The sequence below is a fragment of the Schistocerca nitens genome, chromosome 2 (assembly GCF_023898315.1).
Source record: "Schistocerca nitens isolate TAMUIC-IGC-003100 chromosome 2, iqSchNite1.1, whole genome shotgun sequence".
NCBI classification, from domain to species: Eukaryota; Metazoa; Arthropoda; class Insecta; order Orthoptera; family Acrididae; genus Schistocerca; species Schistocerca nitens.
In genome coordinates, this window is record NC_064615.1 from 777,485,765 (window position 1) to 777,505,314 (window position 19,550).

Below are 19,550 nucleotides of genomic sequence, written 5' to 3' on the forward strand. Positions count from 1 at the left end.
GTAAATGTTGAGGCGGAGTTCGAGGTCTGGAAGAGGGAAACGGTTGAAATTTCTTTGGGAGTGGACATGGAGGGTGTGCAGGTGGAGGGATTGTGGGATGTGTAGATAGAGGCTTGGCAGCGCACTAGCACTGGAAAGGAGAGGGGTCACAACAAGACTGTTCGAGTCTACGAGGGGTGTAGGTTATTAGGAGGTGTTCGGTGTGAGTGACGAGAGATGGGAATTCAAAGAGAAGAGTCGGTAAAAGGTTCTCGTAAGGGATGGCAGACAGCCCGCCCATGTCTGACTACCTGGTGTGAAGATTGGCAGATGCGCTATTGTGTGTGTGTGTGGGGGGGGGGGCTGCTCTCGCAGCACTGCGCATGCGCATAGCGAGCGCGGCAAGGCGCGCAGGTGTGTTAGGCGGCAGCCGCCAGGATGAGCCCCAGTCGCGGACGCCGCTCACCGCCGTCTGGTCTTGGTTCCTTCAGCTCACCTCCATCGTGTTTGTTTACCGTCACGGATCTATGCTCGCCTCGCGTCGCGTCAGTCCGACCGCGCTCCCGAACGCACGCTACGCTAGCGATTTCCGCATACAGTGAATTTCCTGCAATCCACAGTGACTTCTAACATGCAATAAAACAGTTCTAAGTGCTCCGATAACGACGCCGAAAACAATACACCTTCGAATGCAGCGGCTGCGGTAAGTAACAAAATGTTTGAAAATGCTTCGTTCCACAGTATTCCTTTCTCTTGAAGTAAGTGCGACTCGAGATCGTCATCTCATTCCGCGTATTTTATACACCACTAATTTCTAGCTAATTACCTGCAAAGGAAAATATTGTTGATAGAAAAACGTTGGCATTGCGGTGCTTGCTACTTGCAATAACGTCACGTTAAAAACGTAAGCATTGACACTTTAACCTGACAGCGTATTCTGAGAATATTTTACTCCTTACTAAAAGAAGTACCGTGAATGTAACAGTAAACGCATAGTCAGTTTGCAAAATCAAACGTAAACCATTGTTCAGATGCTTCGGTACTATCTACGATCTATGTAAATGTACATCAATGGATTTGTTGTTGACAATTTTTAGTAATTCGCATAAACTGCAACGTTCATTTAATGAAAACTAGACGGAACAACGATATGCACTTGGAGAACCCTTCATTAAGCAATGTACGAAAAGGCGCGCACGATTCAGTAGGTTGCATATCAACTGGCTTCCCAAAAAAAAAAAAAAAAAAAAAAAAAAAAAAAAAAAAAAAAAAAAAAAAAAAAAAAAACGCTAAGCGCAAAGTATTCATATCGCAGTTCAATGGTTTCCTCCTATTCTGTACCGGAATTCCTCGCGATCGTTCAGCACTTTACTCTGTAATATGTTAATTATTCCTATATTCTTACAATTTTCTCGTGTTTTAGTAATTATTTTCATTATAAATGTTCTAATCAACATCCTGTAAATTATGTACTGACTCGTTCCCTGATAAAGTACCTTTGGTCCGTGTGGTACCACGGACCCTGATAAATAAATAATAGAGTATGACATACAGAATCATTCAATATTGAATGTTTTGTTCCTTAATACGTCCGTGTATGCAATACTGAGGTAGTGGTGCTAGATTACTTTTACCATACACGACACGTTGATATGTCGAATGTAATAGTAAATGTAGAATCCTTCATAGAAGTCCAGAGCACAAAAAAAAAGGAACGTATCAGTAGCGCGTACATTGTTAAGTCTATCGACGTGTTCCCTCATTTAATAATTGTCCCAAAGCCGAGGATCAGTCAACCGATTTTACCTGAACATATAGTTTTTAGCAGGGGTTTGGCTGGCTTACAGTATTAAGGAAGAAAGTTGTGCTTTAAACGCCTCTCTGCCACGCTGACATTGATGGTCTTACAGCGCTGTCTCGTCAACTTCGGGACACACGTAGTTTGTTGTCCGTGTGATGTAGGCCAGCTGACACTAAAAGCCGTCTCACGGGAAGCTGGAGCAGACTGTGAGAAAGATATGAAAGCTTTGTTCCCTATGGGAAGTTCAGATAACGATCATTTCCCATCTCGTCTTCCTCAGACAAAGGACGTCAAATCCGCAAATGAAGCGGGAATCGGATATTTGTGTTACTGGTTATTAGGAAAGGTTTACAGTGCTCAGACGTCAAACGTTTTCTGTCCGAAACAGTGTTTCGGAGATGATCATTTGTTATGTCCTACCGTCGCATTACACATTTACCTTGACAACACAACTGATTTCAGCTGGCCTGTTTTAGACGCAGGAACTTCTCTGTAGATATGCGTTGCTTAATACATCGCATATTAAGTTGATAAATACTTTGAAATAGAAAAGCATAGCAACTATAATAGAACACAACAAATTTCTGGAACTGGCGTAAGATTGCGATTTCGCGGTCAGTATATCCTCGATGTTGTCACGCATTTGCTGTCAACGCGATAAGAATTGAAGTATATTTGTCACGTACATTTTCAAACTGAATTCACAAATACTTTAATTGTACAGATTTCATTTTCAAAGGTAGCAACTGGCGTTCAGAGTAAAAGGAAATTACCTTTAGCTAGGGGACATGTGTAAGGAACCATGTACCAATCTGCTAGAAGCGAGATATTACGTGGGTCACGTACGGCTACATAGTCTGTACAAGCATCCATAAAAAATTTTTGCTGGGTTCGGGTCTTTTTAGCATAGGGTGTCGTTTAAAAGGTGGTATATCTGGGTAAGCTCACTGCAAATGATGGAGGAAAAAAAAAACAAAGATAGACAGTGAAACACGAAGTAGACGTCCTGGCAATAAGGCAGCTCATCTGGATTAGTAAGCGATTGGCATGGGAACCTGGCTACAAAACCGGCCATTAACGTCTTTAATATGTCTTGACGGCGCTAGATATATTGATCACTACTTCTGAAAGCAGAGGATGGTTTTGGCCACATACAGAGCTGAACAGGCAACCATTCAACTACACAGAACTACTGACACACGTTGTGTGTGTGTGTGTAATATATATATAATCAGTGTCCGACGTAAGTTTTGTTAATGAGGCACATTATAATTTTACGGAGAAGTGTCAGGAGAATGGTGTGGCTGAAGTGTTGTTAGCATGGAGTGTTTTATAGCTATTCCTCCTAGTTTGTGTGTGTATTTCGAAATAGTAAAACCGAATTAAGGTTCCTTGAACGAATTTGACTATAGTTACAAGAAACTGTCTTCATCTACATTACTGTTAACCGCTTTCAATTGTATCTCACCACTGGGTGTCGTTTCACTTCATTGACAGTTGGAGCGTACTTGAAGGTTTATTAAGCATATGTTCATAAACGTTATTTAAATATAGTGTCCAAGAATTTTGACGGATGCGATGAACTGTACATGGTTTGCAACAGTTGCAAAGAGGGCGCTAAAGCTTTTCATACCCGTATGTTTCACGATTTTGCTTTTCTTTTAATGAACGGCATAATCGCATGTCGTAGTACGTAGCACATTTTCTTTCCTTAGATGTATCATGTTGCAAGGGAAACACCCGTGCGTCAACTGAGCCTACCGATACCGTATATTGCCTTCGTCTCGTAACATAATAATGTGGTATGTGCTGTCAAAAGTTCGCGAACGCAAAGAGAACAGACCACTGACAATATTTCTATCGCGTATGTGTTGTTTGGAAAGTAGTTTCTAGTGACACTATAGCGTAACTGGGGGTCTACATTTGGTTGAAAGATGACATTTTTGCCCGGAGTTGCAGAGGTGGTGTCGAACGCTTTGGTTAAGACACGCTTCACTTGTGTTAGAGCAGTATGTCGTCTGTTCTACGAAAAATCTATCAAATACGGTAATGTAAGTCCGCCACTGTGCGTTACGACGAGTTGCTGGTAGCCATTTGAGAGCAGATTCCAATCCCGGTGTAGCATTTTATGTGTTTTTCTGTTTGTGTTGCGTACCGTGTTCTCTTATTGCTATAGTTGTCCACGGTGCTTACCAGTGATAGCCGCTGTAGTGAGTACTAATACGAGTCTGCAAAAAATGCGGACAGTGTCTAAAAGTAAGACAAATAAATGACAAACCATTAACATCGAAATTGTTTGCCATAGGGTGATCATTGTTAGTAATGGATTGGAAGACCGGAATTATGATTCAAAAGTTTACCGCTGGACGAGCTACAGGCCTTAGACTGTAGGGAAGATGCTCCGTAGAGGGTTTACATATTTCGCAATCGTATAAAATTGCTCACTCGATGACAAAATCCAAACCTAAAGAACAGAAAGTTGTACATGTCATGCTAATACACAAGAAAGGAAATAGGAGTAATTCGCTGAAATACCGACCCATATCACTACCGTCGATTTGCAGTAGCTTTTTGGAACATATACTGTGTTCGACCATTATGTACTAAGATTTGTTGACACGAAGTCAGTACGTATTTAGAACATATCATTCTTGTGAGACACAATTAGCTCTTTATTCTCACGAAGTAATGAGCGCTATCAACAGGGGGTCTCAAATTGATTCCATATTCCTAAATATCCAGAAGGATTTTGACAGTTTTCCTCATAAGCGACTTCTAATCAAATTGCGTGCTACGGCGTACCTTTTTAGTTGTGCGAATGGATTCGTAATTCTCTGTCACAAAGGTCACAGTTCGCAGTAAACAGAAGTGATATCCTCAAGGAAGTGTAATAGCCCCTCTGCTGTTCATAATTTACATATTTGGTTTTGGAGACAGTTTGAGCAGCTATCTTACATAGTTTGCAGATAATGCTGTCATTTACCGTCCAGTAAAGTCATCAGATAATCACACCCAATTGCAATATGATATAGACAAGATAGCTGCATGGTGCGAAAGGTGGCAATTCACACTAAATAATGAGAAATGTGAGGTCATCCACAAGAGCAATAAAAAGAAATGGGTTAATTTCTATTGCACGATAAATCACACAACTCTAAAGGCTGTCAATTCAAGTAAATAACTAGGCTGACTGCGTTTTATTGGTTGAAAAGATGTAACAGGTCTACTAAAGAGATCACTTGCGTGTCCTCTGCTAGAGCCGAGCGAGGTGGCGCAGTGGTTAGCACACTGGACTCGCATTCGGGAGGACGACTGTTCAAACCCACGTTCGGCCATCCTGATTTATGGTTTCCGTGATTTCCCTAAATCGTTTCAGGCAAATGCCGGGATGGTTCCTTTGAAAGTGCATGGCCGACTTCCCTCCCCATCCTTCTCTAATCAGAAGGGACCGATAAACTTGCCCTCTCCCGAATCAAGCAACCTTTGCTGTGCGATGTGGGATCCTTACAAGATAGAATTGACAGATAACATCGAATAAATCCAAAGAAGGGCAACTCATATCATGGCGAAATAGGGGAAAGAGTGTCATGAATGATACGCGATCTAGGATGGCAATCATTAACAAAAACGTGTAAATATGAGGCAAGATTTTTTTCATGAAATTTAAATCTCCAACTTTCTACATCGAATGCAAAAATCTTTTGTTGGCGCCCATCTACATAGGAGGGAATGATCATAGTAATAAGATAAATCAGAATTGGCACGGAAAGACTTAAGTATTCATTTTTTCCCACGCGCTGTTCGAGAATAATCTGAAGATGGTTCAATGAACTCTCTGCTAAGCAGTTAAGTGTGAATTGCAGAGTAGCAATGTAATGCATATGTAGATGTCTTAAGTGTAATGCGAAACACCGCTGCTACACGGTCCGTACTTTCTCAAAGTAGGGTAGAGTTCTCACGCTAGAATTTGTGGTAGACACTTGAGATTGTAAATAATAGTAACGGGAGAACCTTACAGAAGATGGCATTCAGAAGAAAAGTGCAACTAGGAATAGGTGACAAAACCATTGGGATTCTCGTTCATGAGACCAGAGCTGATGAGTTGAAAGATTCAACCCTAAACAATTTTTTGGAGTTGCTCTAGATTGGCGATTTAAAAGTGTGATATACCTGAGATCTACCGGGTGTTTCAGAAGCGATAGGTTATATTCAGGGATACGACCGGAATGATCATTCGAACCAAAGTCAAGTAAACATTGGCTCTAAAACACATACCTTATGAGCTTTGAGCAATTATTGATCTTCGATACTGTGAAATAAGTCTCTTCTACTGAAAGCGCTTTGCTTTCCATATTTTGGGAAGTGATAATATGGACAAAAACAAGAAAAAATGTCCAGTAAACATGTGCTCTGAAATGCATGAAAGTTATGAGCACTTGTTCATTAGAAGAGTTGTTTCAAAGTAGTGAAGATAAACAAGTGCTCATAGCTCTTAAGATTTGCATTTTAGAGCACATGTTTATTTGACATTTTTTTCTTGTGTTGGTCCATATTATCACTTCCCAAAATATGGAAAGCAAAGAGCTTGCAGTAGAAGAGATTTGTTTCACAGTATCGAAAACCAAGAATTGCTCATAGCTCTTAAAACATGCGTTTTAGAGCCCATGTTTGTTATTTTTTAGTTTCGAATGATCTATCCTGTCATATTCCTGAATATTGACCATCACTTCTGAAACACCCTGTGTTCCGCATGCCTCCTCATGGGGTTGGGGATTTTCTCTGCCCGGGGACTGGGTGTTTGTGTTGTCCTCATCATTCATGAAAGTGGTTAGATTGGACTGTATATAGATTGGAAATATGTACGGGCGCTGATGACCGTGCAGTTGAGCGCCTCACAAACCGATGATGATGATGATTACTACCACCACCACCACCACCACCACCACCACCACCACCACCACCACCACCTCACGGTATGTGACGGAGGGTGACATGTTCTGGGGGATTGTGGAGGGAAGTTAATAGCTTCCGCAGTTCTTAATGTCGAAAGGCAGTGTTGTGATTTCACCCAGAAGTGTGTTGCGGTTTGGTGGTTGTTCTTCGTAAACTGTAGAAATAATGGTGAGCAATAGATTATGGCTGAACGAAACGACTCGGCCAGGTATGTTAAAACTGAAATAAACTGCTTTCGTTCTCTGATATCAGCTATTATCGTGTGATTAAAGTTTTTGTTTTGGTTTACTTTCTAGAAATTATGCCTAACATTCCTAACATTTGTCGAAAGCCGTTGACATAAATTTCATGGGAGACATTTTCCATGAACCTAATCCCACCAGATCGGTAAAAGTCTGTATAAGGGCTGATCGGTAAAAGTCTGTATCAGGGCTGTAGTTACGTGTTTTGTGCAGCGCTCGCCCTAAGGTGGGATAGAAAATCAAAGGGGTGGTCAGCTACTGGTCCTACGCATCCGATGAGATAGCAGCGAAGAGATGATGTGTTTCGAAGCAAGAGACGAGTAATGTTGTTACATTCTCACGTCAGCATAGTAAAACATTAGAAATCGTGACATACCAGAAGAAACACACAAACATTTCTGAAAACAGCGAGGGAGGGAATTACGAGGGCTATTAGAAAGCAACAGACGTTTTAAAATAAAAAAATTAACAACGTGGAAAAATCAGATTTTATTATATACAGTTTAAAGACACACTCTGAAACTATTTTTCTGCGTAATCGCCATTCCAACTGAGGCACTTATCATACCGTGGCACAAGTTTTTAATATTTCAAAATTTTAAACGTGGCTGAAGCCGCAACTGTTGGAAATCTTCACGGTAAATGATAACAGCCACACTTATAATATGCCGTGTTCGCATTGACCAACTCTTCTTAATTATGCTGTACAGATGAAGGTGATATTTTAATTTTAACTACTGACTACGCTTTTGGCACGATTGTTTTAAGCATCTCTACTGCAGGGTCTTATTTTAGTGTAATTTTGCTTCTGATAAATGTATTCGTTTTCCGTACGCATCACATAGGTCGCGATAAATTTCAATTAGTTTTCAATCACAGAACGCATCTCACAAGTGACGGGATTTTTTAATGCAGCGCACATTTTAACACGTCACTGAAAGCCAAGTGGTAGACACACACAAACCACAGGCTACCAAAGCTGGATGAATACTGACAAGGGAACCTCCCCATCGCACCCCCGTCAGATTTAGTTATAAGTTGGCACAGTGGATAGGCCTTGAAAAATTGAACACGGATCAATCGAGAAAACAGGAAGAAGTTATGTGGAACTATGAAAAAAATAAGCAAAACATACAAACTGAGTAGTCCATGCGAAAGATAGGTAACATCAAGGAGATTGTCAGCTCAGGAGTTCCGTGGTCCCGTGGTTAGCGTGGGCAGCTGCGGAACGAGAGGTCCTCGGTTCAAGTCTTCCCTCGAGTGAAAAGTTTACGTACTTTATTTTCGCATAGCTATGATCTCTCCATTCGTTCATTGACGTCTCTGTTCACTGTAATAAGTTTAGTGTCTGTGTTTTGCGACCGCACCGCAAAACCATGCGATTAGTAGACGAAAGGACGTGCCTGTCCAATGGGAACCGAAAAAATTTGATCGCAAGGTCATAGGTCAACCGATTCCTCCACAGGAAAACACGTCTGATATATTCTATACGACACTGGTGACGGCATGTGCGTCACATGACAGGAATATGCTGTCGACCCACCTAACTTGTACACTTGGCGAATGGGTAAAAAGATTCTTCTAACTTGCCGGATTTAGGTTTTCTTGTGGATGTGATAATCACTCCCAAAAAGTGATGAAAACATAAGAGTTTGTCACATAAAGTGAAACTAAAAAATTAAACTTTCCACTCGAGGGAAGACTTGAACCCAGGACCTCTCACTCCGCAGCTGCTCACGCTAACCACGGGACGACGGGGATCCTGAGCTCATACTGTTCTTGATGTTGCCTATCTTGTGCATGGACTACTCAGTTTGTATATTTTGCTTATTTTTTCATAGTTCCACACAACTTCTTCCTGTTTTCTCGATTGATCTGTGTCCAGTTTTTCAAGGCCTATCCACTGTGCCAACTTATAACTAAATCTGAGGGGGGTGCGATGGGGAGATTCCTTTGTGAGTGTAGGAGCGTTGTGGCATCAAGATGGCGCCTGTAGCCCCGCCCACCCCTGTGATAGGTCCAAACGACTGTTACTTTCTGGATAGCCCCCCCCCCCCCCCCCCCCCGCCCCCGTGTTTCGAATTCTGCGCTACAGATTCATTGCATGTTTTCTCATCTCTCATTGGCCACGCGAAACTGAGACCTCTCAACCTGTGAGCAGTACACAAAAACGCCATCGTGACTGGCGACTGCCCGCATCTATACTTAGCTCCCTATGAGGGTACTGCTGATCTTTTTTCTTAGAAAAAGCCTTTTGAAACAATTGAGGTGTCAGTGAGATACCTAGTTTCTCCAGATGTTTAATATTAACGGACTGGGACGCTAGCAGTGGGTACTGAATGTTTGACATGTTACACTCGCCGTGGCGAAGCGTCAGACGAAACACCTCCTGTACTTCCATTTGACGTTCCGCAACATCAAAACGAGGTACTCGAGCTGTAAGTGAATTTACACAAAATAAAATATATATATATATATATATATATATATATATATATATATATATATATATATATATACCGCGTCAGTGAAGTACGGTGTACTAACCCATGTGATTAATAGGTAATGTGTGAGTACACGATGTGCTGTTCTTGTACAGTCGGTCGATTTGGTCGTGGTAAAACCGTTCTATTACGTAGCCCCAGGTCTAGAATAGGTTGAAAGGTGATAATTTATTTATTCTATATTTATTTGTCCTTAGACCAACCAGCACAACAGTATCGTACATATCAGAGAAATTCCATTAATGACATATAACGGATAGTAATCAAGTGCAGCTAGTCACTGTTGTCTGGAATTCTCGCAAGGCAGCGAAACTTGGTAGATATTCTAATCCGTAAATGCGGGACCGATTTATTCTGTAGAAAAATTAGTTCCAATTTTGGCCACCAAGTGAAAATCTGGCGCTTTAGACTGTGTGACAGGATACCATCCATACTGTCAATTGACGTCATGATGTGAGCAAACAGTGCGGCTATCAAGAAGGGAGACCGTGCACTGTTAGTGAAACTGTTTTATGTGAGCGGCAGTAGTTACGGCGCTGTACTCAGAGTATCACCGACTGAAAGATGTAAGGAGAGACCCAATATCATGAAATATTAAGATGATGGCGAAATAGCTTGATGTGGCACCTGGAAGATACGGAGTAAGTTATCTTGGAAATTGCTTTTGCTGCAAATCCCAGATAGTGTTAGTGCAGTGTCACGAGAATTGTCCATCCAATGGTCATCAGTACGGACAATTTAGCGGTCTATTTTACACTGGTACCCGTAGAAAATCCAGACGTTACAGCAAATGAAACCTCATGATCCGTAGCAACGTTCTGAATTTGCTCTTTCGTTTCTGGTACGGATAGAAGTGGACGGTATGTGGCTGGGCAATAGTCTATGGAGTGACGTGGCAAATTTTGCACTACAGGAGGCATTGAATACACAGAACTGCCGAATTTGGGGTACTGTTAACTCAATTGTTGTCCGCGAAGAGGTATTGTACTCACCGTAAGTGACGCTGTGGTGTGGATTCACAAGCACCTTTAGTCTGGGTCCGTTCTTCTTCGAAGAGGTGTACGGTGACGTCTGCACGTTATCGAGACCTCCTTATACAGCGTGCTATTCCAGCTTTGGAAGAGCGCAATTATGTCGAAACCACTGTTTTCATATAAGATAGGACAATACCTCATGCCGCTCACCCAGTGAGAGATCCGCTTAATGCAACCTTCCACGCACGTGTTTCCTCCAGAGGTTTCCCAGCGCTGATAAACTCGTTGTTGAGCGTCAGTAAGCTCCTTCTTCCAGGTTTTCGAAGTGCATGGCCTGCAAGATCAGCCGATCTGAATATTTGTGACTTTTGTGTCAGGGGATATCTAAAAGAACGCGTTCACCAGGGACACGCTCGGTCTGAACTGCTGTGGCAACTATTGATCACGTCGTTTTACGGGTGCAACAACTCTTCGTCGTCTCCGGTGCTCATGTTGCAAAAATTGTGTACCTGTAAGTGGTGGTTAATAACAAAATCAGCATTATCTTTGCACTTCTCCTGCCCACGTCTCGTTCCTAATCCACTACAAAGGGAAACATTTCTATACGTCTTTCTTGCATTCACAGCGCCAGATTTGCACCTCATGGCCAAAATTGGAACAATTTTTTTTTTCAGCGTACATCGATACCGCAGTAATGCATTAGAATATCTACAAAGTTCTGCTGCCATACGATAATTACAGCCCACACTGGACCTCTGAGAGTAACTAAGCTTTATTACGGTATAACAACACAGTACAAAGTAGGATAGGATTAGGTGAGGATAGGGAAGAAAAACGACCATGGCCTTACCAATGGAACCATCCCAGCATTCACCTTAGCACCCTGGGAAAAAAGTGACCGACAGGGTACGAATTCGACTCCCCATGAATGAGTCCATTGCGTTAACACTACTTTAACAACCTAGCTTGCCACAGGATTGAAAACTAAACAACATATAACCTACAAGGAGATTGCAACATGCACAAGAAGTCAAGTCAGCGCCATAACTGAAGCATTAAATTTAGGTAACTCACTTCTGAAAAATGTAAACACATGAACATTGTGCAACACTGGTAGATAGTACAACACATGTACATACGAACAACTGCCAGCACTATTTCCATCACAACCAATCTTGCAACCAATCCCGTCTCGGAGGTTGTGTTTTGCCGTGGACCTGAAACAGAGAAAACAGGAAACCAACAGCAGAAGCATTCTTATGAAAGCACACGCACACAACATAGATGGCATATCTGTTCGAAGATAAAAAGTGCCCAACAAGACAAGAGGCCTAGGGTTTCTGTAAGATAATGTATTCATTTACACTGTTAGAGCACATTTCAACAAGAAATGATTTTAACTCTTCTCTGAAAGCCGTTTCTTTTTCCAACCTCTTTATGTGCGTTAGCAATGCATTATACAGAACAACACCAAAGTCGCTAACGTCTTTGAGTACGAGTTGTTCATTTTGCATGCAGATGCCCACAGTTGCGAGCTATTAATTTGCAGATCTCAAAGATTAGCTCTTGTCATCAACATAGGTTTGTCTATGTATAAAGGGGGTACTGAAAGTACACAGAACTTTTTAAACGGGGTCTTGCGGTGAGCCCTTGAAGAGCTGTGTGACAAGACTCGAATAGCCTTTTCTGTAACGCATAAAATTTCATTGAAACCACTATTAGCTACGGTCGCAGGTTCGAATCCTGCCTCGGGCATGGATGTGTGTGACGTCCTTAGGTCAGTTAGGTTTACGTAGTTCTAAGTTCTAGGGGACTGATGATGACCTCAGTAGTTAAGTCCCATAGTGCTCAGAGCCATTTGAACCATTTAACTACAGTCACTGAGGTCATGTCATTTATATAAAGAAGCAACGGAAGGGGACCTAACACACTACCCTGTGGCACACCAATTTTGTCTTCCTTTGCATAAGATGCTAATCTGATTTTATGATTAAAATGAATTAAAGTAATTGCCATAACGTGTGATCTATTTTTTTGCAAACGTGACTGAAAGTAGTTGTTTGCTACGCTGTAATTGTTTTTGAGAGCTCATATCGACAAAGCAGATTGCGACCTCGATGTTGGATTAAGAAAAATTTTGGGTGCAGTAGCCCAGTAATTAGGTCTGTTCGACCTTTAAATTCTTACATGATCTGAGTTCAGACCGGCGTGAGCCAGGTCGGTTTCTATCCTGAGATTATTAATTCATATTAGTACGAAAGGACCATATGAGGACCAACCAATGCGAATGCCAAATAAGTTATGGTAACTGGCTGCCCTGTAGCGTAGCTTATGGTTTACGTTCGCGCTATGTTTAATCGGTCGATTTCTGCCGAACGCCAGTCGTACAGTACACATTGTAATTGCTCGTCCTATATGTAGAAACATTAGCTCTGCAGTAAGAAAGAAAACAGCTGACCACTGAAGATGCTTTAAAATAAAGGTAATCGCGTGTGACCTAAATAAGACCTTTATTACAATTACAAAAGATGTTATGTAACCTACATTATTTGTGTAACTGCGACTACTGAAGAGAGGCCTAAAAACAAAAACAATATGAATTTAATTTACGTAACAGCTCTCAATTCATATTTTGGAATTTTTGTACAGACTTTTATTTTTATATTTTTAGCTCTTCTATCGCCATGCCAATCTGCTTCAGTAAATATGTTAAAGTTATTTGTATATGAACAAAACTGACAGTCTGTAAGATACTCCAGTTTTTATTTTGATGCATTGAAGCTTCCATAAAATTTGCCGTCAGAGTAATTTGGAACGGGACAAAAGTGGGCAAATTATGGAGAGCATCATCAGTGACAGGAAGATCTACCTTTGCGTCTAAATACTCTGCAAAGTACTGTGAAGTGCAAGCCAGAGGGCATTTAACGTGGTGAAACATGTTAGGATTTCTCACTGTTCCAATCGCTTATGGAGCGAGGAAAGAACTGGGGGGATGAGGAAGGCTGTGGTTGGTCTGATTGCCGTGTTTTGCTTCTGACGACACTGTAGTTTTGTTTCTGAGTTTTGGTGTGATAGGGACACCGATGGCAGCCATATTGGAATGCCTCAGATGCATGTCTCTGTTTGCACAAGAAATGAAGCCTGAACATATATTCTCAATTTTTTTTATTTATAACTCTCTTATCTCAGACATCAAATGAAGCTGTGGGCATGCAACCTTGCTCGAAACTACGTCAGCTAAGACTGGTATGTCAACAGGAGTTGTGGATTTGACTGTGTAATGACGGGAGTCTTGATTAGATACCAGAAAATGGCCGGGGAGGCCTTCGCCTGCTCCTTGGCCTGCAGACGGTGCCTGACCTGTATACTTTCTCTCTCAAGCAGTTACGTCTCTGGCATCAGTATTGCTTTCAATGTCTCGGTTTTACTACCACTGCAATCAAAATTCGACCAGATTTCTGGCTGTTGCTACTAACTCCAGATCGATTACACCATGAAAGATGAACTAATGACCTCTCTGTTTGGAAATTTAAAAACAGTTTAAGAAATGTGGCAATGAAGGACGGGGATCTCGATCCACTGTAAAAATGTATCCCTTACTAAACTTGGATAATTTTGCAAATAAAAGGCTTTAGTGGTTGGTAGAACATACATCTCAGAGTGAGATTTTCACTCTGCAGCGGAGTGTGCGCTAATATGAAACTTCCTGGCAGATTAAAACTGTGTGCCGGACCGAGACTCGAACTCGGGACCTTTGCCTTTCGCGGGCAAGTGCTCTACCAACTCAGCTACCCAAGCACGACTCACGCCCCGTCCTCCCAGCTTTACTTCTGCCAGTACCTGGTCTCCTACCTTCCAAACTTTACAGAAGCTCTCCTGCGAACCTTGCAGAACTAGCAATCCTGAAAGAAAGGATATTGCGGAGACATGGTTTAGCCATAGCCTGGGGGATGTTTCCAGAATGAGATTTTCACTGTGTGCCGGACCGAGACTCGAACTCGGGACCTTTGCCTATCGCGGGCAAGTTGGTAGAGCACTTGCCAGCGAAAGGCAAAGGTCCCGCGTTAGAGTCTCGGTACGGCACACAGTTTTAATCTGCCAGGAAGTTTCACATATCTCAGAGTTTCATAATCATTTTTGTCCGGTTGTAGTGGTTCTACCTGGGGTACTTTTCTTATGATAGTTAAATAGAAACTTCCGCCCAACAGACCACGAGAGCTTCCCCCCAGTCGCTAAAATTCCATTCCACTTGTTGCTTGCTCAAAGGGAATGGTTGCGACGAGGAACCTTCGCGTGGTGCTGGAACAGCCTATACGTGCTGGTGCGCGTGCTCCCCAAGGCCACACCGTGTGACTGCTGCTGGAACTGCGCACGTATCGGTCGTTGGAGCTACCCTCGCCTCGCCTCGACCTCGTGCTGTTCCCCACGGTTGTGCCGAAAGTTCAGTCTCCAAGTGTAAAAGCCGGACTAGATACATTTCAGTTGCTAAAATGATAATGCTTTCCCCTTTTGGCTGTGTTTGTTTCCTTATGGATACGCTGTTGCATAATCTGCCTTCTAGCAATTGAATGTTCAAATGTGTGTGAAATCTTTTGGGGCTGAACTGCTAAGGTCATCAGTCCCTAAGCTTACCCACTACTTAACCAAAATCATCCGAAGGACAAACACACACACCCATGCCCGAGAGAGGACTCGAACCTCCGCCGGGACTAGCCGCTCAGTCCATGACTGCAGCACCTGAGACCGCTCGGCTAATCCCGCGCGTCCTTGCTAGCAATTGAATGGTTATGCAATTAATATGCACCGAGGTGACAAGTCATGGGATAGCGATATGCAGACATGCAGGTGGCCGTAGCATCGCGTACGCTATGTATGAGAGGGCACCGCTTTGGCGGGACTGCCATTTTGTACTCGGCTGATTCATACGCATACGTAGGTGTCCTACATGATTACGACTATACGACGGGAACTAACAGACTTTGAACGCGGAATGCTATTTGGAGCTACACGCGTGGGACAACCCAATTTGGGAAATCGTTTGGAAATTCAATAATCAGAGCTCCGCAATGTCAAGAGCGTGCCGAGAAAAGCAAATTTAAGGCATTATCTGCCACCACGGACGAAGCAGAGGCCGACGGCCTTCACTTAATGGCCGAGAGCAGCGGCCTTTCAATAAAGTTGTCAGTGCTAACAGACAAGCATCACTTCGTGAAATAACAGCAGAAATCAATGTGGGACGTATCTGTTAGGACATAGCGGCGAAGTATGACGTTAAAGGGCTATGGCAGTAGACGACCAACGCGAGTGCCTTTGCCAACAGCACGAAATCGCGTGCAGCACCTTCCCTGGGCTCGTGACCATATCGGTTGGTCCCCAGACGACTGGAAAACCGTGGACTGGTCAGATCAGTCCCCATTTAAGTTGGTAAGGTCTGATGGTGGGGTTCGAGTGTGACGCAGATCTCACGAAGCCACGGAACCAAGTTGTCAGTAAGGCGCTGAGCATGCTGGTGGTGACTCTTTAACGGTGTGGTCTTTGTTTGCATGGAATAGACTGGGTCCTCTGGTCAAACTGAACCAAACATTGACTGGAAATGGTATGTTCAGGCCATTTGCAGCCATTCGTGAACTTCATGTTCCCAAAAAACGATGGCATTTTTACGGATGACAATGCGCCATTTCAGCCGACCACAACTGTTGATGGTTGGTTTGAAGAACATTCTGCACAATTCGAGTAAATGATTTGGCTACTCAGATCGCCCGACATGAATCCAGTGGAACATTAATGGGAAATAATCGAAAGTTCAGTTCGTGCACACAATCCTGCACCGGCAACCTTTCACAGTTATGGGCGGCTATAGAGACTGGATGGCTCAATATTTGTGCAGGCGACTTCCAACGATTTGTTGAGACCATGCCACGTAGAGCTGCTGCATTACGTCGGTCAAAAGGAGATCCGACACGATATTTGGAGGAGTCCCATGACTTTTGTCACTTCAGTACACATGTATCGGGATTAGTGCATTATTATTGCAGTGCGTTATTATTCACGGTGGTGAAGTGTCATACTACGGATCGAAACGTCACGAGTTCGCATGCCGGACGGTCCTAGAATTTTGTGTCACTTAATAGCTCTGGCAATGATAGCAGAAATGAAAAATTCCGAGTTACACCCTAGCTACTTTAAACTCTCCTGACTGAGGAAAACCATATGCAAGGCTGAGGTTCATTGGGTGAATAATCCACGAAAGAGGTGGTTTTCAAAGTACTGTTTTGGCCGATTCTTGAGTACTGTTCATCAATGTGGGACCCTTACTACGTTGAATTAATAGAGAAGATACAGAATATCCAAAGAAGATCGGCACGTTTCGTCAAGGTATCGTTTAGTAACCGTAAGATTGTTGCGCAGCTTCGTCACAAACTCCCTCGGAAGACTCTAAAAGCGAGGCGTTGTACATCAAGGGGCGGTTTACTTTTGAGGTGGTTTACTGTTCACAGCCGGCCGTTGTGGCCGAGCGGTTCTAGGTGCTTCAGTCCGGAACCACGCGACTGCTCCAGTCGCAGGTTCGAATCCTGCCTCAGGCATGGATGTGTGTGATGTCCTTAGGTTAGTTCTAAGTCTAGGGGACTGATGATCTCAGATGTTAAGTCCCATAGTGCTCAGAGCCATTTGAACCATTTTTGAACAACAAATTACTTCCTTATGCACACCTATCGCGAAACGGCCAAGACGAAAAAACTCAGGAATTAGAGCTTACATGGAGGCTTATCGACACTAGTTCTTCACACGCACCATTCGCGATTGGGACAGGTGACTAGTAGTACCAGAAGTACCCTCTGCGACACGTAGCATGGGGTGCACAGAAATAGGGAAAAATCACAAATACGGCATATTACCGTACCTGACACAGTGTGGGAAACCCACTACCATTGAAAACTGCTTACAATCCTCTCGGAATGGATACATACAGGTCGCATATGGTTTTCAAATGGATCTTATACCGTTCTTCCTGAAAAACAGTGGCAACTTCAGGTAACGATGGTGGAGGTGGGAAGCGATCATGCACCCTTCTCTTCAAAGTAGATCACAAAGACTCAACAGCACTAAGATCTGGTGACTGTGGTGGCCAGCGGAGATTCGACAAATAATCCTAGTGCTCACGAAACCAGTCCTGGACGATGCGAGCTAACATGCGTCCTGTTGCCTTGGAACACTGCATCACCATTGTGTAACAGACACTTATCATGGGATGGATCTGATCAGCCAAGATAGCCACATAATTCTTGCCAGTAATGCTACCTTGCTGCCACGATATGGCTGCCCGAATCATCACCAAATCCCCACCACGTTTCACTCTTGAGACGTAAACCCGGCCAGAAGTTAGAGACACTATGAAACTAGAATCAGGCGACCAAATGACTTTCTTCCATTGCTCCATAGTTCAGGCTTTATGGCTTTGTCACCAAGTTATCTTGCTCCCTTCGTGTTGTTTTGGTGCTGACAGGGTTCGCGAGTGCGACATTCAGTTCTGCATTGACTTTTTCAGCTGTCGTCCACATATGTCACAATTCTCTTCAATGGCCATCTGTCCGATCATTCAGTACACACTTTTGTCTGCATTGTCACTTAGCGGACGATGTTTTTCCGCTTTCCCTTGTGAGGAGTCCACTCGTACGTGGAGCCCGATTTTGTAATATATTTCATGAAAAATGACATGTGCGGCTGGTCCCGGCGGAGGTTCGAGTCCTCCCTCGGGCATGGGTGTGTGTGTGTTTGTCCTTAGGATAATTTAGATTAAGTAGTGTGTAAGCTTAGGGACTGATGACCTTAGCAGATAAGTCCCATAAGATTTCACACACATTTGAAAAATGACATGAAACGGTTATCACAAGTAGAAGAGATTGTATCTTTGACACCACTGAACCAAAGATGTTGCCTGTGTGGCAGCATCGATTGTAAGGAGCGCAGAGCGCAGTAGCAGTTGCCGTTGTGGTTTGTCAAAGGTAGGATGTGAGACTTCAAGCTAGTGGCTAGCTGTGAGAATTTAGCTGTTGGCCTATGGATGCAGCGTAATACAGTTTTGTAAGGTAATGAAATTTTGTATGTTTTAAGCATGCAGCAACGCAATGTGGATTTTGCTAATTCTAACAGTACCGTCCCTTGAATAGAGGAACCAAGTATCTTCCGTCAGATTTAATGTATAGTTTAAGTATGCCCGATTTTTAATTTTGTGTACTTTGTAAACCTGATCAAATGATGTCAGACCTTTTGTCATGTAACAATCCAAGTATTGTTAAATACGCAAGTGAGAATTGTTGAACAGTTGAGAAGCTCACTGATTTTGAAGTTAATGTAAAATATTTCATATTAGATTTTGTGAAGGAGAAACTTTATTTTGAATACAATTTTAGAACTGAAAAATTCGGTCTTAGCATGTCCTGTTATCAGTACCTCATCCTCAACCATGTCGTGTGACATTCTTTGTATGAAGCTATTTTACGTTCGGCATCGCACTTCGCTGAGCCAAGATTGAATATTTTGTGTGCCTACTGTGGAGAGAACAGAATACCAAGATTACATCCGTTGCGACTCAAGAGCTAAGAAAAATGTATTCCATTGTTTATTTGCATAGGGAATTTTATCAATTTATTGCATAGGGCCATAGAACTCGATGCTCAGGAGACTGAGTGAATTTCAGATGGATTGATTTCATTATAGGCATTACGTACTGGTTTTCCAGATTACTTAAAACTGATTACTTAAAACTGATCAACATTTTCTCAACAACCCATTACACAGCATTTATTTTGAAAGAACGTTACACCCTGTATGCGGCATACCGGGTGATCAAAAAGTCAGTATAAATTTGAAAACTGAATAAATCACGGAATAATGTAGATAGAGAGGTACAAATTGACACACATGCTTGGAATGACATGGGGTTTTATTAGAACCAAAAAAATACAAAAGTCCAAAAAATGTCAGACAGATGGCGCTTCATCTGATCAGAATAGCAATCAGCATAACAAAGCAAAGATGATGTTCTTTACAGGAAATGTCCATCATTCCTCAACAATAGCTGTAGTCGAGGAATAAT

At 42.7% G+C, this 19,550-nt stretch overlaps 1 protein-coding gene across 1 annotated transcript in view; it reads left to right on the forward strand.

Annotated features, from left to right (window-relative positions):
* Positions 1–443: 443 nt before the first annotated feature.
* Positions 444–19,550, forward strand: part of LOC126237025 (fat-like cadherin-related tumor suppressor homolog) — a 363,960-nt gene continuing 344,853 nt past the window's right edge. Inside the window, exon 1 of the mRNA XM_049946768.1 lies at positions 444–682. Coding sequence (XP_049802725.1) covers positions 669–682 — 14 coding nt within the window. The 5' untranslated portion in view covers positions 444–668. The remainder of the gene's footprint in view (positions 683–19,550) is intronic.